The sequence below is a fragment of the Colletes latitarsis genome, chromosome 10, assembly GCF_051014445.1.
Source record: "Colletes latitarsis isolate SP2378_abdomen chromosome 10, iyColLati1, whole genome shotgun sequence".
NCBI classification, from domain to species: domain Eukaryota; kingdom Metazoa; phylum Arthropoda; class Insecta; order Hymenoptera; family Colletidae; genus Colletes; species Colletes latitarsis.
The window spans coordinates 16,262,475-16,286,022 of NC_135143.1; the positions used below are offsets into that span (position 1 = coordinate 16,262,475).

At 41.3% G+C, this 23,548-nt stretch overlaps 1 protein-coding gene across 4 annotated transcripts in view; it reads right to left on the reverse strand.

The window, feature by feature from the left end:
- The window catches only part of Mitofilin (inner membrane mitochondrial protein mitofilin), a 52,498-nt gene that overhangs the window by 6,486 nt on the left and 22,464 nt on the right, over window positions 1–23,548 (reverse strand). For all 4 annotated transcript variants that reach the window (XM_076774673.1, XM_076774674.1, XM_076774675.1 and 1 more), the window contains 3 exons: window positions 13,219–13,377; window positions 7,527–7,630; window positions 7,060–7,247 (listed from right to left, as the gene is read on the reverse strand). In XM_076774673.1, the coding sequence (XP_076630788.1) occupies window positions 7,060–7,247; window positions 7,527–7,630; window positions 13,219–13,377 (451 nt within the window). The remainder of the gene's footprint in view (window positions 1–7,059; window positions 7,248–7,526; window positions 7,631–13,218; window positions 13,378–23,548) is intronic.

Consider the following 23,548-nt stretch of genomic DNA (forward strand, 5'->3'; position numbering starts at 1 on the left):
TTAATTATCGTCCCAATCGAGAAAGAAAAAATTTGCTAGGAGAAATCGGCTATCGTTGGATGATAAATGGGATCGTCAAGTCCCCGGTTCTCCTAGCTCGCGAGAATCAATTAACGAGGGCAGAGATTTGAATACGAAGGGGATCGCGGGCATACAGAAACAGAGGTTTTTTTCCCCGGGGTGGATTAATTAAAACGTCACTCTCGTTAATCCCCGTGACGAGCGATATATGCTCCAGGAACGTTTCTTTATCTTCCTGTTTAATATTTCTGTGAACTGGATTTTCAAATTAGGGAAGGACAGACAAAATCATACCACTCGAGGTATTTTATATTTTTTTGATGAGAGCACGCGAATGGATATTGGAAATTTTGTTGTTGCTTTTAATTCCTGTTTTGCATCGAACACGACGCGACACGTAACTGACAATGACCGAATCTAGGTCTGTCAATGTTCGTTCCGATATGTTGAATCGTGCATTCACGTGATTTATTGATCGTCGTGGCACACGCTAATTTAACTGGGAACCGAATACATCGAACAGAAGATCCTATTTGGTCGGAGGCAGAGAACATCTTTTATTTCACAAGGCGATTCTACGGAATGGGACAAAGACCGTGCTTTAGTCCGAAAATATGAGATTCGAATCGCGAGAACGAGGCAGCCGAGTTTTTCGTTTTTCGACCTCAATTACATTCTACCTCGGGTTACAATTCTGCTCGAGATTTTTCCAAAAATACCGTGCGTTTGCAATGTCTGCTGGAACCAATTAATTTGCTAGTATTAAATTCCTATGGTTATAGCTTAAGAATTTTATAATATATTAAGCAAACCATAAGAAACTAATACACAATAGATTAATAAAACCACGTTTTATTTTAACGAGCACAGTGTACTTCAAATACAGATCGTGCCTGATATCCACAAAACTAGAGCTAAATAATATAAACTATCCTATAAAATTTGTCGAATGCACTTTACAATTGCGAAATAATCAAGCAGAATTCGAATCTGTTTGAACAACGTGCCCAAAAAATTTTCAGAACGCCGTAATCCCGGGTGTGATTCGGTTTGCTTGTATTTTTCTCCTGGAAATTTCGATGAAGTAGCAGGTAATTCGCGCACGGTAGGTCGAAAAGTGGAACCGACATCGATATATCGTCGCCCAGCCACTCGAAGGTTCAAGAGGCGCAGCCACTCGCCGAATTTATCGCTCGTCCAATTAGATCGTGCTTTTATCGTGCGCTCGTAACTCGAGTTTTCGCGTGACGCGAGCCTGTCTCTCGTTCCCCCGTCACCGACGACCCCATAAATTATCCGTACGGGACCCTAAGGACCAGCACGGGGCCTGGGGATGAGGGCAATATCTCCGAACGACCGCCAGAGACGAAAACACCTACCGTAATATCCGTCACGCGCGGATTGACAAAGAACACAGTCGTTTACCGGGGCCGTATTCGGCCAGAGTGCTGCTCCGGAGACCAGCTTTCCGGGGGCTTATCTGCTCGTTTGCGCCCGTGAAAAAAATGAAGGCTGTCGGGGGGCCCCCTTATCAGCTCCCCGTTTCCATAGGGAGCGCCTGAGAAAAAGATTGGCTCCTTAAACCGCGCGGGTAGAGGTAAAACGCGGTAAAAGGAATCCCTGTGAAACGGTTCTATCGAAAACCGTGTACCGGGGATCTGGTTTATCTAATACCTGAGCAACCAAAACATAAACGTGAAACTTTTGTTGTAGTCGACGGGCAACCTTGAACTGTGCTATGTAAAAATTTCACATGCATTCGTCGATTAGTTTTTTCGTGGCAGCCTTTCAAAAAGAACAAAAATTCTTGCATTCGACAGAAATTGAAAATTCGATATTCGTTGCTAAATTTTAATGGGCGTTTATTATCTAGTGTAATAGTAATGTACGAAGGATGTATAAATGTCTCTCGATGTGAAATCAACGAGTTTCTACGAATTCAAGTAGAACAGGTAAACATTGGTCAGCCAAGTGTCGGTTTCGTTATCGATACGTACTACTGGAATTATTATTTCTGATAAAATAATGAACTCTGGGCGACGGAGAGGTATCCAAATGTACATTTAACTAAAAGATTACATATTTACGCGTGTCAAAATAAATTCTGGAACCTTCGAGTACATTTATGTTACAATATTCGATAAAAATTTTGTTCAACACACTCGTTCATTCCCTGCCAAAAATTTCAAGAGATATAAATATCTGGAGAATCTAAGAATTCTCTTTACACATTTCGGTTTCCAAGAACTGATATAAAGTAATCTTCGAACCCCAATTCGCAATTAATTCGTCTCCTCTATCGCCACCAGAGAGTTCATCGACGAATAAACGTTAGAGTTTTGGCGGAATCAAATTTGCATAAAGACGTTAGGCGACGATTCGCAGGGGGATGGAAGGAGTTCACAAACGGTGTAAGTCAAGCAGTTCGTGGCGAGAATATTCAACGGGAGTCGCGGAGTATTCCCCGGCAGCGGGACGTTTGGAAAAGAATCGTAAGAGAACCGCAATAAAAGGGACGTTTTAGAACTCCCCCGAAGGATGTTTCAAGTTCCACCGTGAAAAACATTTGTATTTGGAGGCACTTCCCGGGGAATTTGTCCCGACTTCCACTTCTCGTCCGTGAAAGTTACACAATATCGGCTGCCCGTAGCGCGAAGAGTATAAAGAAACAGAGAACGTCCCGCGCGACTCGCGTTCAACCGTTTTACGTGCAATTTCTCTCGTTTCGAGTGCACGGCGAAATTAAATTTAAACGACGCTAAGTGCCCGGAACTATAAGGCGAAATTGCACCGAGTCTTCTGAAAGGTAAACTCAATTTAGAGCTACGATATTATTGACGCACCCCGGAACCCGTAACAACGGTTTTAGAAGCACGTTTCATTTCTGCGTGAAACGTGCATGGGCAAGTTCAGAACTGGGAGATGCGTTAAAATTTTGTTCCTGTAAAATTGGAAACTCGATTGTCTATAAATTTCTCGTAATATTTATTTTTCTAACTTCGTCGCAATTTATAAATCAAAATTCAGAGTTTCGTTTGACTATGATCGATTGTCATCGTGACATGAATTTTTTCAAATGCTATAAAATAAAAACATCACCGTTCGTGCGGAATAACTAATACGGAATAGAGTTTTTATTCGTTTATTATTCGTACGAAGCTCTGATTTCACGATATAGGTCGTTTCGTAGAGTAGAACGGTCCACATTCTAATTTCATTAAGTGTCCGGTGACTTATGGATGGGAATGTACGCGTTGGAGCACGAACGCCCACGCGCTGGCGAACAAACACGCTGCAGAAACGTATGCGCGTGTGTGTGAGAGAGGCCGCGAAAGCGAGAGGTGCACAAGCCACGGAGGATCGTGAATTTTTTAACCGGAAGCGCAGTGCGGTTTGCACAGCGTCCGTGGATCATGGGCGCGAGTTGGCAATCTACGTGCCGATCGGAAGCCCTTCTACAGTATTACAGTTTAATATTTAAACGGAGATGCGCAGCTTCTTCCAGGACCCCTCTTTTTTTTATCGATGCCCCATCTGCACGATGTTGGCGCGACCGGGGTCTTAATCGAGAAATTCACCATCTTGGTGAACGTTTCTTCCACCAAACGTGTCACTTCAAGATTTCATTATATTATTTTACGAATTTAGTTAGTATTATCATTGCTATCGATTCGAAAGTCAAAATTCTGAAATAAATTCTGCACTAGTTCAAGTGGACCAGGAGTACAGAAGCGATGATTGTATGTACGCGTATTTTGTGTTTTGTATTTTGTAGACTCAATATCGTAATGGAGAGAAATTAAAACCACGAGGTTCCTTTAAAAATGCTAAAACAGTTAGAGTTAGGGAAACAATGTTTTACCAAAAATTAAAAACACTTACGAGAAACGTAAAATTAATTTATAATCGATATCACGGGTCCCCTTCTTTCTTTCGAAGTTCTGTGTGGACAAACAGTTTGCATACCGGTGTTATAAAAAACGAAGCGGTACAACGAATTATAATTAGCGCGAGATACGTATTAAAATCGCAAATATCCGGACCGAAATTCGCGAATATGCCGGCGTGTTGCTCTGTAAAAACGGACAAAAAGTATAGCATGCATAAAGAAGTAGTCGGATAAACCGCAGCTGCAAATATGCATATCACAGATACCGGGGCGCGAGCGTTCGAACGGAGGGGGTGCAAAAATTGCGTGAATTTGCGTTGGACTTATTACCTTAACAAGTACATACGTGAGAAATAAAATAAAAATTCGAATAAATAAACGGGAGGTAGGGGTAAAAAAGCGGAGCAAATATGCCCGGGTTCGTATGCAAAAGAGCCCCGCTTTCGGGATACAAATTCACGATATTTCCATTTGTTGTAAAAACTGGGCCAAACGGGGGGAATTATACGCGCCAAATTGCGAGAATAATTACGATATACGATAAACACGAAAAGTAAAACGGTGAGGGAAGGAAAGGTTTGGCAGAAACGGTCGAAATCTCTCAAAATTGCGCCCTTTGAGATTTAATCATTTTGAAGACAGACAATTTTAAAATGATTATTTTAAGTGAAAGGACGACTTAAGGATCCCATATTCTGCATACACACAATTTTAAAATGATTATTCTAAGTGGAAGAAGGACTTCAAAATTTCGCATATAGATGACTTTTATTCGATAAATTGTTCGATCGCATAACTTAAGTGGAAGAACGACTTAAGGGTTCCAAATTCTACAGACAATTTTAAAATGATTAGTCCAAGTGGAAGAACGACTTTAAGACTTCGTGTGCAGAGACTTTTATTCAATAAACTGTTCAATCGAGTAATTTAAGTGGAAGAACATCTTAATGGTTCCCCAGCTGTTATTTTATCGCGTCTTTCGAGATGGAGAACAGCTTAAGGATCGTGCGTTGGCAAATGGTCGCCTACACGTCGCCCCCGTAACGGATTATGGCGACTCTCATTAACGACCGTCACCCGGCGCGATCGTGATTATGCTTCATCGTCGTTCCGCGAGTCATAAAGTCGGGTCATCGCATCGGGAAACCTGATGTTGATTGAATCGCGCGTGCAACGTCTGCTAATTAGATAGCGAACGGTGCACCGCGTCGGAGAAATAAAAGCGGCAAGCCGCGAGCGAGGAAATTAATTTTCCGGGGGACATAGGAAGTCGTCTCGCGGCTTGTTTGTTGACAGTCGCGCGATTGTTGGTTCTTATGATCAGGTGTGGGATTTGATGATGCCATTGTCGTCGAGTCTTTGTCCAACGACACGTTCGCGGCTTCGTTGACTCTTTGAACCCGCTCCCCCAAGCCGCGCCGTGGCATTGTTGCAGTTTTGTAAGATGATTCCGTTTATGCATTACGGTTTCGCTAAAAAGTTGTACGTCACGATGATACAGTAGCTTCTTTTTTACTATAGAATCACCAGATTTTGTGTAGAACTTTTGCTCGAGCTAGGGAAAAATTAAATATCAGTAGAAACGATTTCCTTGCAAATATCCCTAACGCTGGTGCAACAAACGAGGCAGTATTTAAAAGTTCTGAATGGCACTGTTGAAAAATATATGTAATTGATAAACTGAGATGTGAATGATACAATCCAACGTTTCTTTTTCACTAGAAAGGAACAAGTTGATAAATATAATTGAAATATTCCGACCACTAAATCTAAATTCCATGCAGAGATAGCACGACCATTGTATCAATTCTCGAAGGATCAGTGTGATAAGAAATGTTGATTAATAATAAAAGAACTCTAAATTCTAACCAGAGGCAATTTCTGTAGGTCAGTATTGCGCTAATGATTGGGTCGTGGATTATTATATGGGATAGGAAATGCTGAGCAACGGTGAAATAACCTTTCGCAAACATTCTGATCGCTAAATTTGAATTCCATCTAGGGGCATTCTCTCTGGCTCCCCGGTACACCGATGCTCGTGTCACGGATCATTGGTCAACAGCCACAGATTTCTATCGGTTAACTGATCGATGAAAAAGTTGAGGGGGATGTGTTTCCAGATTGTAGCTGATGCAAAGAGGAATTCGATGACCTATTTCCATGACATTTCACCGCCTCCGTTTGACCCTAAGCCGGAATATTCACACCAAAGGTATACACCCTATAACACGACGAATGCATTTCCAATCGTGCGATTAACAAACAGAATTCCAAGTCCAAGGGAACCGTGAAAGCGTCGTTGGGACGTTTTTAAATTTACGTACGACGCCGCGGGTAACGTTATCTCTTCGTTGGTAATTTTTTTGCCGCGCGACGAAACACGCCCCCACCGTATTATCAGCATTAAGGCTCGTTTGCACGAGAGTTCCTGCAACGTCATACCGTGGTCGCGACGTTAACTGCATGTACACGAAGTAAATTAGAGGTCTCTATAGGGACACGAAAACGTGGACCAGCGGCATTCAGCGCTCCAAGTTTGGCCTTTTCGAGGCGTTAAGCGGCGCGGATATTTCTCGAGATAACTTTTACATTTTAGCAAATATTACTGGGCGTTTGAGGCCAACCGACCGGCTGGTGCCAGCGTTTTTCAAACAGCCGCGTTGCAAAATCGAGAACCCCGCGACTCTGTAAATTAATAAACCGATATTCGTGTAATAATAGAATCAATATTTTTTCTTTTAATTTTCAGTAGCGTGTTCTAAAAATATAATGACTTATTGGCTATTAAAATTTTTTCTATAATCCTTGGTGGATAAAAACATGTTCAGCTTGAAATAATGCAATTGAAAGCGCGAGAATGAAATGCGAATTAAAGTCCTCATAAATTGGACAGACGGATAAAAACGTAACAGCATTGTAGGTTTTAAAAATCGAGTAAAAAACCCGGAGCGTCGGATATCGAAAATTGATTAATACGCCGGTAAATGTGGGAACGGGACAGAAACATGGAATGATCGCAAATTTTCTGAATGTGGTCGAGAACGGGCGAAATTGCAGGGTTGAAAATTCAATGGAAAATAACAGGATGGGGCGAAGTGAGAAGACAACACGTGAGTGCTTCGAATATATCGTTTGAGCAGAATTCTCACCTGGCTCGATGAAGTATGTCGTACGTGTTAAGGGACTGGACGTCGATAGGCTTGTCCTCGAGCTCGCTCTGAGGTATGGTGCTGGCGTTTTTGATCATCAGGAAGTTCTGAAGGTAGCTAAGGAAATAGACAGGCAAGGCTGCTCCCTCTTCGGGTACCATGGCCAATCGTCTCGCGACCTCTTCCACCTGAAAGCATTTCCATCTCGAAAATTTAGAAACACGTCTCTTCGGAAGATGTGCAAGTTTAGCGTCCAATCGTAAACCAAACTGCATTTATTCTAAATAAACAACAATATTTTCCTCCTGCAAATCTCTGTACGACCAAAACTTGCGAACGATTTTTTAATTTCTATTTTTTAAGTTTCAATTCGAGCGTAGAAGATTTTTAATCGTCTGTTGTGTCTCTTTGAAGTACTAAGGATAATATTTCTCACAATGGGAGGAGATTGGTCAGTGTAATGTTACCTTGAGGAACCTAGCGCGAAGAACATCCTCAGGGAACACTCCCCTCTTCGCAGCTTCCTCGGGAATGCCTTGGATAGCTGCTAGCACCAGAGGATCCTGCTTGGCTGGAAACATAAGATGAAAAAACGCATTGGGAGATTTACACACGTGTTCGAAAATTCAGGACCAACAGAAGATTTATCGTCAGCGTAATATTAAAATTTTCAACGACTAATAAAATTGTAACACTCTGGAGAGGTCAGTGAGCGACTCGGACTACGCAGGAGTTATGATTTTTTAAACGTTCGCATGAAATTTCCGGGGAACATTTCTGGCCATACATTATACTTTTGGTTAGGAATTTTTTTGTCGAAAGTACGTACGATTTTGGAGGTATGCTTATTCACCAAAAACGATTGTAATTGACCCCCACAACCGAAAATAATTTTTTCAGAACGATTTGAAATTTTTTTTTCCGTCGAAAAATTTAGGCACCTACCCCCTGTCGATTTTTCTTAAAAATTCGTTTTTCATTTTTAGTAATTTTGTTTGACACCGTACAGAAAAGTTGTCTAATACTTTTTTGTAGGTACCCATAAGCTCTACTTCAGAAAAAAGTTTCATTGAAATATATTCACAATTGTAGGAGTTATGGCTGTTTGAAAAGTGGACCATTTTTATGGGGTTTTTCTCATTTTGCGGGGTCAAGGACCAACTTTTCGAATATTTTTGTGATTTATACATATTCTCCAGCAAAATACGCGTAGTTTGCTTTTTTAAACATTAAAATCGTCCAATCCGTTCGGAAGTTATGACGTTTTAAAGGTTCGCATGAAAATTCGGGCAGACATTTTTGGCCAGAAATTATATTTTCGATAAGGAATTTTTTTCTCGAAACTGAGTAGGATTTCGGGGGTATGTCTATTCACCAAAAATGCTTGCAATTGACCCCTGCAACTAAAAATAATTTTTTCAAGACGATTCGAAAGTCTTTTTTTTCGCCGAAAAATTTCAGCATCTATCCGATTTTTTTTCTCGAAAGTGGATAGGATTTCGAGGGTATGTTTATTCACCAAAAATGATTGAAATTTGCCCCCTGCAACTGAAAATAATTTTTTCAGAATGATTTGATAATTTTTTTTTCGTCGAAAAATTTTTGCAACTACCTCCTGTGGATTTAGAAATAAATATCTGGGAAAGCTGTAAAAATTTCCAAAAATTGCATTAATTCATATATAAAGCGTTTCTTAATGTGAAATCAACGAGTTCTAAAAAATTCATGTAGTACAGGTAAACATTGGTCAGCCAAGTGTCGGTTTAATTATCAATACGTACTACTGGAATTATTATTTCTGATAAAATAATGAACTCTGGGCCACGGAGAGGTATCCAAATGTACATTTACTTGTACAGACACTTGTAAATGTATATTTACAAGTGTCAAAGCTATTTTGGAACCTTTGAATACATTTATCTTACAATATTTGATAAAAATTTTGTTTAAATCACTCGTTGATAAAATCATAACACTCTCGGGAGGTAAAGAATGTCGAATATTTTTCAAATATACGGCCAGTAAAACCAACTAAAATTTGAGCTAGCGTTACATTATACTTGATGACTAATTTAGTAAAAGTTTATATTGAATTATTTATTTCTGGGAAACAAATTATTCCCCCGAGGAACTTCGCTGATTATCATAGAAACGGAAGCCAGAAACGTATAAATCTTCTGTACGGACGGGAGTTTTCATCGCGAAATTCATTCAAGGGTGCGTGGATACGATCGTTTGCGTAATTAATAGGAATAAACGCCAAAGAATAAAGGGCGGGCGTTCAAATTTTAACGAACCGAAATATCTGGCGCGCAAAATTGATTAACATCGAACAATACCGGGGCCACCTCTTCCCCTCCCTTTCGAACAAATTGCATTACACCAGATGCTGTGTCGTCGCCGGAATACATTACTTTGCAATTTTGCGAGAAACGTGCGGCTACAAAACGTGATAAATGAACGGAGGAATTTTAAACACTTTCCCGCGGACGTCGCGTCTGAAATTTATCTATTTGCGCGCGTGACGCGGCCCGTTACGATTCCGTGAATTATTCACGATTCGCGGTGTCGACTGTTGTCTGTGAATTGAAGGGTTCGACGCGAGCAACGGGCATTCTCCATTTTGAAACACATTGTCTGCCACGTCACTCATACGCGGTACACAAAACCCCACGTTAAGGGTGCTAGAAAATAAATACGGATAGAATCCATGAATTTCGACGAGGTTACGAAAAACGTAAATATTTTATTTTACACCGGAACGTTTACCTCGTAGAATAATGGATGAAAGAATAAATAGAATACGTGTTTTTTTAAGTACGATTTAAAATTGTAACCGGTGAAATCGTGATTGGAATATCCGTTATTAAATTTCTCGATGATACGAGATGCATTATTTCGCGTACTGTACTACGTTAATAAATTGCGAAAATATTATGGATATCATGCATGTGTTTTTTAAAAATTAAAGTTAAACGGGAAAATATCGCCTGCATTTATGTTTGCACGCGAGATGGTCTCTTTCTCGATTGCATCGGTCATCGCGATGCACTCTGCGTTTATCGCTTTGTTGAAGAGGCTCCCATGGAGGTTTCACGTGAAAAATGACTAACAACGTCGAGAATCGTTTTAATTCCGCGTTGAGAGAGGGACACGGACGAAGAAAGGGACGGAGGTGGTTCCGGGGCTGGAAAATCGTCCAAGATTTACGACTTAATCGCTGGACGAGCGTACGTAAAGGCGAGCATTTCAAGGGTTGGACTCTCCTTGTCAGGTGCATTAATTATGCAGCTGCACGCCGAGTTAATAGCGAAAAGTGTCCGTAAATTATTCGACTAACGTATCTGTTCCTCTTTTTGTTTCGCGTGCTCATTTTTTTTCTATCCTTCTTTTGTCCCTCGCGATATTTGTCGTTCGAAAATATTTTATAATAAAAAGCACTCTTCGATTCGACAAAAAGCTAAATATTTTTTCCAGGTCGTCGTTCGTTTTTATTTCGTTCGAAAATTATCATCCAACGTAACGGAAAAGTTATTCGGAACGTCGAATCTTTTTAAAACAATAAACACTATAATAGTCTCGATTGCATTATATGATAAAGATACAACAAATTTAAACTTCAAACCGTTTAAAAAATTGCTGGTTAAGAACGTCGAGCAGAAATAATAAATGGAGTCTGTAATTTGTTTCTTTTCGGCGGAGATCGTTATTAAACGTAAGATTCGTTGGGAACGGATTATGAAATAATTGTTCAGGTTTATCGGAAACCACGGAGAAATTATTAAGCATTGCCAAGTACTCGTAAGAAATCGCGCTGGATTAAGAGATCGAGAAGAATTAATGTAACCATTTCTCTCCCACGAATTATTCACCGTTATTAGATCCAATTGTTCGGAAATAAATTGCCGGCGCGATTAGAGAAGATTAAGATCGCGTCGTTGGAAGTTAAACAGACCCGGAAGTTCCTCTTGCTCGCAACCAAGACGAGCCGACATGACAAACACGCGAGACTCAACGAGCCATTCGTTTCAACAGCACTTTATTTATTTCGCGGCAATATTTCGAATTACCAGATATTAAAATTCGCGCATCGTCGCCGTCCTAGAATTTATGCGACCGTAAAACATCCGCGCCGGATAATAATAATAATAATACATTAAAATCACCATAAATCTTTTCTACCACGGACCATTATTGTCCTTCGTTTCGACGAACAATCGGGAAATCGGTGCGCTCCTTGCGCGAGGAGACCAAGTAACGAATTAATTTTGCAATAAATGTAACTAATATGTTCGTAAAAATAGTCTCCGTTGCAGGGAATAACAATTTTCCAGCGTCTCTTTAGATCAGTGGTTGTTAAATACTTCTTAAAGAAAATATTCTTCTTTTTGTACTTTCAAAATTGAAAAGGCTGATTTTATTTTGATCATCGAGAGGACTCAGAAAAGAATTTAGCAAGTCCAGTGGTTTAGAGTGACAAAGATTTTGATGTACGATACTTTGTAAAGAACATTCGTAAGGCGATCTTTCTCTCCCTGTTTTGATTAAACTTTGCAAGTTTGCACGATGGCCATAAATAAGGGACACGTGTTTTTCTTAGCAGCAATAACTCAAGTTTAAGAGCCGAAACTACCCCTCAAAGTTTCGTCCAACCATTAAAAAAAAATCCAAGAGACACTTTAATCACACATATTCTTAAAATTAATGGAAAATTGACAACAACGAACTATTTTTATTTAAAGTATATTTTAATAAAAGAAAGATTGCCCTAACATCTCGATTCGATATCGTCCAGTTGCCCAACGAATCTTCGCTTTTCCATTATACGACGCAAATGGGGTAATAAAAAGATGAACGCTGACTTGAAAAATGTCGAAAGAATCCGACAGAATTTTTAACGAATTCGGAACAAAAGCGTCTCGTTCGTCGGAAAACTCGCGATCGTATTTCATTTCGCGATGGATCGCGTCATTGGAGAAAAATTTATACGGTTTTTATCGTTCGAACGGACAGGCATCGAAAGGAAAACGTGTGAATCTACGCGATGCGTGTCCCGTTGGCTCCCAAAAGGCGATGAATATTCGGAAGTGGTAATGTCGCCATCACGCTGCGAAAACTCATTAACTGCCGACCCTGGTCGGAATGAATTAAACAGTTCTCCGGCTCCCCGGAAGCGGAAAAACGATTCCGACGTTAACTCGTTGATTGCCCCAAAGTTTCTCGACCCACTAAAATGGATCGTTTATTTTTTTTAGCATTCACCAGTTACAAGTTAATAAACCCGAAGACAGCACAAAGAGTCGTTTTGATCGATTGCTTTTAAGTGGTCGTGAATAATAACGAAGATTATATAATCGACGCGATTCTGTGCTTAATAATGTAGAAATGTGTATCGAATATAACCGAACTCATTTGTGTTACGACCGAATAAATAAATGAATTTACCGAACACGCGAGCGTTATAATATCCAATGAAATTATTTGCCTCTGTCGACGAAGGCAGGAATTGACCGTGGATAAAAAAAGTAACTTTAAAGCGACGAGTCGCGGCGCATTACTGCTGTTTATTCGCGAAACGCTTGTACGTTGTATCCAGAGTGTCTATAGCGCGATACATTCGAAGCTTTTGTATTCAATGAACCATCAAACATTTTAGCATTCTAGCCACGCGGAAGTCCGATATCGATACTTCCGCGTTTGCGAGTTTAATCCTTCCAAAGATTGGCATTGTATCGCGACAGGGCGAGATTATCGTGCGGTTACCGCAAATTCGATGCTTCGTTCTCGATACGGACTCGTAATCGTAACAGTATTAATATCACTTAATAATAATCCGCGGTCGTGTTAATGGACATATCGCGGGAACACATTCTATCAAACGCGCGGAAACATTTTCCGCGCGGACGATAACGATACTAGTAATACGCGTGATTTCACCGGCCATATCCAATTAAACGCTTCGTTAAACGCATAGAAAAGCCTAGAGGATCATCGTCCAGGAAAAATCTCGCGATTGTGCTTACGTTTTTCCAAGCTCATTTCGATCCTTTCGCGTTTATGGATTTTGCATGGAATATTAGTGGAATTGGGATCGTTATAAAAATGACAATTGTATTTGGGAATTTCTGTAATAACTGACAGGAGAAATGGATTGCTTACGTGCTGCCTTAGTGACTGCTTTGATTTCCGGTTCCAAGGGCCTGATGGTCTTATCCACACACGCACCTGGTGGCGCAGATTTAACGGCTCGAGCCAAAGCCTGACAAGCTGACCACAGAATCTGTGCATTGGATGCTCCCCGTTCCTCCTCCATGCGAGCTGAAACAGAGAAACAAACATTCTAATTAGCAGGAAGAAAATTTATCCGAGAGATATCGAAACGATAAGTTTCGTATAGAGTTTTCAATAAATTTTATTCGGGAATATTTCTGTTCCAGAATTCTCGTACGACCGCCCAGCCGTATTTTTAATTTATTCCGGGCAAGAAAATTCTATCGATATTAAACTTACGCGAGGATTTAATAAATTACGGTCGGTGTCCCGAAACAGTTTCGGTACTCGGGGTCCCGGAGGAGGGAAAGATCCATCCCGGAGGTGACCCACGAATGAAATCGAGTCTCAAGTGGCGTGAACCGTGATCGAGGGTACCAAGATCGATGGATTTCTTTTCTGACAGCTCCGAGATTCGATCGTCGGTGCTGAATACCGCGAGAGAACCTTCGACAACGGAGAGTTGACGGTTGGAAGGTGTGTCAGAGGGAGGACAGGGGCCGGAGGTGGATGAGGAGGAACGCGATAGGGGGGAGGTGGCACTTTGCGAACGAGGTTACTTCGCGAAAGTTATCCGGACTGACGTGTATAATAAATCACCGGGGCAAGAGCACTTGATCCAGATAGATCTCGTTTTTCTCGCGGGCGACATTAACGACAGGCTTGACCGGGGAACACCTTGCAGGGTTAGTCGATTCGCAGTTCATCAATTACAAATTGCAACGGGGCGAAACGTGTTTGCTAGGCGTCTAATTAAACTTCGATTACCGTCGACGAATCGCGAACGCCAACCTCCGCGACGGGACACCGTAGCGCGAATAATGAACGGATCTTTTCGTTAACGGGGACGGACGTTTAAACTTAAATACTCTGGCGTGAAATGCGTTGATTTTTTCAACTTTCTTTCGGGGGAAGGAAACTGTGACGCCTTCTGCATGGAAATTTTTAAGATTTGTTTGTATTATTGGATCGAAAAAAGTTGAAATTACGCTAAATCGATGCCTCCGATTACGAATCGAAATTTAACCGTTACAATGAGTAGATTAAATCGAATGTACGTAATGGATGGCTGAAATTAATGAGTCAAATATAGCTGGTGACCAATTTCGTAAAGTAGAAATTTTGTTTATTAATTATTTCGATAATTAGCAATGAAATCGCCGATGCAATTGGATGCGGGTATGTTAATCAAATTGGCGTGTCGTTGATGGATCCATCAAATTTCATGCATACTCTATAGCACAGTGTTTGCAGAGCTCAGATTTTCCGAAATAATTTCAAGCTTTCCATGCGTATTTCGTACGTGAAAATACGATAGTTTTTTCTACACAATTGGATGGGAATCCTTTTGCTGGAACGCGAAATAATAAAATTTAGATTCCAAGACGACTAACTGCAAAAGAACCAAACTTATCCAACTCCTCCAGTCGTCCTCCGAACTATTTCCACCGAAATGGTTGATTATACGGAGACAGGAAAATTCTATCCGAATCAATCGTGCAAAGCAAACGATAACGAAACTATGCTCGTCGAGAACTAACTACAAAACGAAGAAACACGATGAAACTTGGAAAATGTGTGGACAAAAATAAGAAAGAGAAGGAGAGACGTAGAGGTGGTAGGAGCTTATTTCTTCGGGACATTTGTCAAGCTAGCATCCGGGATCCTTCGACATGCTACCGCCATTGCATCGAGAAACCAACAGAATCACGAATTCCGAACTTACTCCCGTTACCCTCTTATTTATTTCGCTTCGATTTTTGCCTGCCGTTCGTTTGATTTATAACGATAAACCCCTCTCTTATTTTCCTCTCTTCCACCGTTGTGGGAACCACGAGTTTCCCAATCGTCGGACGTCTTTTGCTTGCTCCTCGATGTTTATACCCGGCTTTTATTACCATTACCGTTTTACGAAAACACACTCGAAAATTGTGTTACTGTCTTTCGACTAGTTAAAACCAAATGATATGGATATAATCATCAGAAACACTGAAACAAGTGGAAATAACTAATAATGGTCAAATAAGGTGAATATTAATCTCACGCTGTGCATTGCGAATTTTTCGAGTCGATTTTCTCGACAGTGAAGGTGAAGATTTATTCTAAAATTTCTAGTTAAAACTAGATGAAATAGATATAACCATTGGAAACATCGAAACAAGTGGAAATAACTAATAATGGTTAAACGAGGTGAATATTAATCACACTGTGCCTCGCCAAATTTTCTTCTCGAGAATTTCGATTTATTCTTTCGCGAGAAAAACGATGGAGACCATAAAATTCAAGTACATCAAATGTCAGGAATACCAGATTTAATTTTGGCTCCGGTGGGTCATTCTGTAGACTACGAATTTAAAAAAAAGTGGGTTTGATATTTCAGTTACTATCGCTTGTAGCGAAAATTTTTACAGGACGAAATGGTTCCCCAATTTCATTTACTATAATTTTTGTAATGTACATTTTTTCTGTACAACCAATGGTAAGCGAAATATTGTACATTCTTTACTTCCTATATGTAGCTTGAACCAAGATGTCCGATCATTATTTGTTATTACTACTTGTCCCAGAATTTGAAAGCTCCGATAATAATATATATAACTTTTTTTTAGTTTAATATCAGTTTCAAACTATCATACAATACGATACTTTCACCAGTTAAACCTGGATAATTCAATGCAATCATCGCAAGTACCAAATCAAGTAGAAACAACGACCAATGTTCAGACACGGTAGACTCCACGAATTCTCCAACTCGATTTTCTCCGAAACAAGGTTACGCAGTAAAAAAAAAAAACATTCGTTCCAGAATTCCCTTTTCACTTTTTCGCATGGAATTGCCCCGGTTCTAGTTTGTACCGTGAATTTGGTCACGTTCTCCGCGCGGCAAAGAAGAAAATGGACGGTCAAAAAGGGAGCCGCGGCGGAACGAATAAAGCGATCAAAAAAGCGTTTCGCGACAAAATGTTTATCCGTGAAATAAAGGGGTACGTTTCGCGCGAATCTCCCCCGTTTTATCGGGTGTTTCGACACGCGACGCAGCTATTGTTCGGCGCTTTCTATAATTTTCAATCGAAGCTTCGCGGGGATGAACGTCGACGCTAAACGAGGCCGGTTAAAACGCGCGAAACGTTCCGCGCCGTTGTTCCGACGCGACAGCGAATCCCCTCGGGTGTTCACGGATGATCGAAAAACTGCACGAATTGAAGGGATGGGCGGGGGTGAATTAAATTAGACGGGCCGAATTTCACAGATCGCTACGCGTCGCTTCCTTCCTCACCGCCGAATCGTCGGCCTCGTTCGAATTGTTTTTCGAAAACGATACACCGCGTTTCCGCGTGTTTCGACGTTTTCGACCCTCCCCCACCGATTCGAACATTTCGCCTCATCGCGTATTTTTCACGATCGAATCTTGCGTTTATACGTTTAATCACTTCGACGATTCAGTTTCATCGACTGGAAGAATATAGTCGAGTTTTCGAAAGCGCACAATGTTTTTCTAACTAATTAAGTGAATTCTGGATTATTAATGTTTAAAAGTTCGAGGAAAGTCGGGGCAGTGCTTCGATTCAGACCTGTGTGCAACGTAATCTGCGTATCAAATTACTTTGATAAACAGTATCGTTGTTCAGAGGATACAGGGTCTGGGTTAAATACCATCATCGGCCAAATTATCCTTTTTATCGAGTCGAACCGGCTATTATCTCGCGCCTGTGCTATAAAATTCATGGGAAACTGTGTGCATAGAACCGTGGTGAACGTATCTCTGCAGCCGAATACAATGTCGAAGAACAAGCGTCCGGATAATAGAACGTCTGGATAATGGAGTACGCCGGATAATAGTGATTCTATCGTAATCCGATTCGGTCAATAAATTCTGGAATAAGGTACACAAATATTTGAAAATCTTTATTCGCGAAGCCAACGTGGGCAGAACTAATTCCGAATACTTTGGTTCTGTTCTTACCCACGAGTAGTAAACCGAGAAGGGAGCCGCTAGATCGTTCCCTTCGCGTTTCGCGTTCCCGTTACCACTTTGTCATAAACCGTTTATGGACTTATGTTTACAGCGAATGTTTTCTTTTTTATTCCTTCCCGGGAGGAATACGGTCTCGTATTTTGGCCGGAAATTTCTTCGAACCGAGATAAAAAAAGCACTTTCGTCGCGAAACGATCGATCGTTAAAACGTTCGAGTACCGTAAGTGATTTTTCTTGAGAAGTTTCCAGATTTTTTAGTATTTCTTCCATAAAATTGTATCTGTAATAAACGAGAAGATCATTGCGAGTTTGAATGCTTGTGCAGAACGATTTATAAAAAGAGGAAATTGATCTGGGGGTCACGTTGAAGAGGAATATTATTATTTCGTTGTTTAAATAGTTTCTATTAAACTGAATAATATTTACTGGAACAATCTTTTAAATGGTGCATAATTACAAAGGTAAGGACAAATATTGCAATTGTGTAGTTCCAGTAAATTTTATTCAGCTCGATAAGAGCTATCTAAATAATAAAAAAAACAATTCCAATCTCTTCGCTCAAAATGTCTTGCACGCGAAAAGAATTGTCAATTTAATCGAAGACACGCAAAATCAAGTTGATATTTTCACCGATTTCTGAGAGACCTAATACTAGAGTATTGTATCTAAAAGGGTGGCGAGAAACCGCGATACTCGAAAGACGTGGAAATTCTTTCAGTTGAATAGCGCGAATAAGCTGGAGCATGTCACGGGACCGTCGCAGGGGTCGAGTACTCCGTAAATCCTTTAAACGAAATCCAATTTGGTGGGTCTGGATCACCGGTTACTTGGCTCGCATCGGAGTGTTTCCCTGGTTTTTATCACCGACCTGTTCTCGTCATCCCCGGGCTCGTTTCGCGACGCTTTCGAACAGTCCACCCCCGACGCGCGTATCGGCGAGTAAATCTGTTACGCGAGCGACATTATTACCGTGGTTGGCGCGACATTAGGCGTGCATTCCGCTCGAACGGAGCGTCGCCTCGACGATGGGGGAGGTGGGAAAAAAAGAAAGATCAGAGACACGCGACGCGGTGAAAAAGCTCGACCGTGAACGTCGTCGAACGGCCGATCAGACCCGGTGGCGTGTTTACTCGGGCCTTTTTACTGCTCGCATCTATCCGGTTTTATTAGCCATGCAACGCGTAAAACGCGCATAATGGCGATGGTTTTGCCGTTCACGCGACCGGGTGAAATTTCATTACGCGTCGCCGCGAGATCTGGAATCTACGCCATACTGTTCCTCGAAGGCTGATTGAATTTATAATGGCAAGAGAGGAATTTGAGAAAAAATGTCCCAGTTCGACGTAACCAAATTTATAATATTACTATTATTATTCATTTATTAACGGGAATAAACCTTTTAGTATGAAAGATGTAATATCTAAGGAACTAGAAATATGGATTTTACATAGTCAAACATTATTGTTTATAAAATTGTAATAAAGATTCGCTCCCGAACAGCAATAAGAACACCTCCATCACGCTTAAACACACTATCATCACAATTCTTATCCATCCTATATATAGGGTGTTCAGCTACCCCTGGGAAAAATTTTAATGGGAGATACTAGAGGCCAAAATAGAACGAAAATCAAGAATACCAATTTGTTGACGGAGGTTTCATCAAAAAGTTATTAACGTTTAGAGTTCTGTCCGTACTGAATTTTTTTCTAGAAAGTGGGTAGGATATTGGGGGTATGTGTATTCACTAAAAATGATTGTAATTGACCCCCACAACTAAAAATAATTTTTTTAAGACAATTTGAAATTTTTTAATTTCGCCAAAAAATTTCTGCATTTATTTCCGTAATAGGTCTGAAATTAGCCTAACGATAGAGCATAAGATCGCGTGTGGTTCGTCACGATCTACCCGCAGCACTCTGGATAATTCAATATCAAAAGCGCTAGTTAGGGGTTGTTACAGAACGAACAGGTGTAAACTGTGCTTTTAGAGGTTGTGCTACCTACAATCATTGCGTGCCTAGGTGAAATAGGTTTTCGAACGTTGTAACCATTGTTGGAGAATAATAACTTTCCAGTAAACGTTCTTTTTAAGTTTCCAATACTTTCGTTCTCGATTCCACGCACGATTTTGATCGCTCATTCAAATTGTTCCCAAATTTAAAAACTCTACATATTCGAGAAACCGTATATTTAGAAGCGTAGCAATTTTTATGATTAATATTCTAGCTTTCTATCGTTATTATCGTTCATTTAAATTTCACCCACGTCCAATCCAGAGTTTGTTTTGACTCGATCGAGGATACCCCAGATGGTTCGAGACAATCTTCCAGAGGATTCTCGAGGAAAACGCTGGCAAAGTGCGAACATACATCGATCGGCGCTGAGAAAGCTCCGGGACCGTAACCCGATTATAAAAAGCGACAGACGCTCCATTTCCAAACAAGAACCGCGGCGGCTGGACGACTTTCGAATCTGTTTCCTTCGGACTTTCCGCCGCGATGGAACGCGCGGGGTTGGTACGGGGGGGGGGGGGGGGGCGTGTTCTTCATGCTCGAACGAGCGAGAATCGTCGAGGCGGAAGACCGAAACGAAAAGGTCAACCAGAGCCTGCCTGTTTCCATCCCACGTCGTCTCTCGTTTTCGTCGCGAAACGGATGACATTACGTAATTATGCAGATGCCTCTTGGACGACGTTTCTGACGGCGACTACGGATCCGCGGGAACGACACCGTTTCGAATTCGATTAGAATTCGGATGCATTTTGGCTCGATCGAACGCGAAACCTCGACGACGGCTTCCGAAGGCGTAATTGGTGAATGGAACTGGACGAGCCACCTTTGGCCACCGAAACGGTTTTCAAACGGAAACGCCTGGAATCGGGAGATTGGAAATCGGAGACGATCTTGTTGGAATTACGAACGTAGAATACAGGGAACGGTAAGACTCGCAATTGTCATTTTAAAACACTGGTATCGGCAAGAAGTATCTAAAATAACGTTTGAAAAAATTTTTAAACTCGCGATGGAATACTGAGAATTAATCGAGCGAGGATTCTAGTTATGGAATAAAAGGTTTCCGTATATGTAAACAATTTTTATATGAAAACAGATGTAATAAGGATGCCACTGTTTATATAATTTTTCTTTGTAGTGTACTTGATAAAATTGAGATTTTTAAGAGGATGGTCCAAAATGTAAAAATCGTGATATCTCGTGATTTTTGGATCCGTAGATCGACTGAAGATACTTAAATAAAGGCGGGGGTTAAAATGTTTCGATAGATTCATTATCGGTCGACGGCTGATTTTTGCGTGATTTTCTTGTCCCGGTTCGAGGGGTGCGTTTACACCCTGATTGGAACGCGTACGTCAACGTGACACAGCCGCTTAACAATAAAAGCCGCTACCGTTGCAGGGGATAGTGCTCATTGTTTATGAGGCTGGCTCGGGCAAAACCGAGGTTAAATCAGTGAGGGATTAGGATCGACGAGCTGCGGCCTGTCCGTGTGACGTTTCACGCTTCGGAGGCTCAACAGATTTCGACAGCCACCGGAATCCCCTTTGTTACTTTTAATCCCTTTCTTTCTACCGGTTCATCCTCTTTTGCGTTTCTACCGCTCCACTTTGTACGCGCCGCTCGAAACAATTGAACGAACAGGACCATCGAAAATAGAAGAGGCGAGCGTGCGTTTAACATTGACTGACACCGCCCAAACCCTAAAATTCTCAATAATTTTCAACTAAAATTTGTAGGATACTTTCGCGATGCTCGAGGACGACAAAATAAATTATTATGAAAGCTTGATTATTTCACAAATATATTTAATAACATTGCTTTGCAAAGCAAATGTAATTGTTGAAGTAAACGTGTCACGTGTCTCAATGGGGATTCTAAGAAGTTTGGAAACTAATTTGGTGAATAGATAGTTTAAGAAAGACAAAACCATCTGAATGTTTGGCGCGGTAATTGTTTCGGAGCAGTATAATCTGTCTTCGTTCTTAGCCAAATTACACGGGAACGTCTGGTATCTTTAACGATTCCTTTTTCGTCCACCTATCGCTGGTTCATCCCCCATTCTCTGCTCTCTGCTTCCTCCGACCCCCTCCACTGTTCTTTTCTCCGTATTATCTCACCCTTTCACGTCCGTTTCTTTTGTTACTCCAATGCTGCGCGTCTTTGTCCTGTATTACCTCTCCCTTTCACGTCGTTTCCCCCTATTAACCTCCTCTTTCACGGCTTTTCTCATTAACCAACCCCCTTTTCACATCTTTTCTCTGTAATTACCTCTCTGTTTCGCGTCTTCCCCGCCATTATCTCTCTTTCGCAAAATTCCACCATGGAGGGCTGTGGTCGAAGATGCGACGCTGTTTATGCTAACGCGAGGACACGAAATTGCTAACGGGGACACAGACTGAACATTTTGAATCAACGAAATAAATGAACAGAATTAAGTTTACATTTAGAAATTTTTACGGAAAATAAAGATACTTGCAATTTTCGGAACAAAGAAAATTCTTGAAGTGCAAAGATCTTTCAGTTACTTACATTTCAAGGTTTCTAATTTTTATTTATTATTATCGTTAATGTTGAAGACTGTGAACCCAAGAGGGTTAATAATTATGGCCAGAGCAGTGAATACTATTCACCCTGCTCGTATTTGGAATCCACACGAATGCAAGAATCGCCACGGCGACAAAGAAATGGTTCGAACTGCGGCGATTTCCATCGCACAAAATGGCGGTGAATCGGTAAACGAGTGGCGCAAAACGGTAATTGTTAACCCCCCTGAGGCCACGGGGGTGGCACAAGGTTCTCCGACCGACGGGATAATTAATTACCGGTCTGAATACGATTCATCGCGCATCGCTTTATTGTCAGAGGGGGGAGGAAGAGGGGGAGGGGGGCGTTAATTAATCGTAACCAGAAGAGTGTGGCGTAGCCGGCGATAACGCGAGAACTGTACATCGTAATAAATCTCCCAAGCGCGTCGTGTCGACGGCTTTTTGCCCGACCGATACTTGCCAAGGCCGCGTAATTATTTTGCGGGGCGTCGGAGAAAAAAAAAAGATGGCGGTCCCGGGCAACACCGCGGGGGCTGGATCGTTAACAGGTTTCTGGTTACCGACGTTGGGTAGCTTCTCGCCCCGGTCAGTTTAATTACCCCCTTTAATCGGGCCGCGTCTCGTTTAAGGGTGAATCTGTTCCGCCGTATCACCGCTGCTCGCTCGAGCGGACTCTTTGATCCGGAGGATGAACGGGCGAGCTCGAGTTTTACGAAAAACTTTTTTTCTGCGATGAACACCGTGTTTTGGTCGACCCCGGTTCTACGCGTGAATTTACATCGATTTACTGGACGCTGAAAACTGCGTGAACTCGCGTGACGAACGTGTGATCTTTGCTAGACTTTGATTAAAAAGTTTTTGATAAAAATTTCGTTAATCTTTGCAGCCAACTGATATAAGATCGAATTGAGATGAAGGAGTCGCACCTTGTGACCTACTAGAACTGATGGTGATTAAAGAAGATTTCCACGCGTATCAAACAGGATAACGTTTTCGTCTGAGCGCAGATGTATGGATTAAGTATGGAATTATTTTGAGTGCAGAACTGTGATCGCCGTTCGATGTAATTTTAATGATCGGGGAATAGGATAACACCCGATGCCATTTTCTTCGCCGCCAGTGGCGATTTCGAACCGCAGGATCTGTTTTTTTGCGGAGGGCAGCGACGCGAAAAACTGCCGTGCGGTTTTCCCGGGTCCGTACACGAGCAGCCTATTCCCGCCGGTACTAATTGACAAACCAAATAATGCCCGTAATTCCTGGACACGGCACGCTTAATTACTCGCGTAATTAATCGTCGTCTCGCGTACGTCCAACGCGGGGAAAAGAGCGGCAAGGAATTACCGCTGTTATTCCCTCCCCTGGGAATGCAAATTTCCAAGTGTCCTGTAAATCGACTGTCCGTCGATCAAATTTTCCCGTGAAAGGTAATCGGTTCGATTTTATCCAGACAACGTTGCTGACCAAATTTTTTCGTAACGTTGTTAACCCTTTCTTTATATTTCTCAAACGTGCGTCTTGATGCATCGAAAATTATAATCGCGAATAACTAATAAAAACTATAGATTTCTTCGTAAACCATTCACTAGTCACTGGTTTCTTTCGAATATTTATAACATTTTAAACGATATTAGTGTCGTCAGAAACTTTATAAAATGATAAGTACAACTAGGTTAACT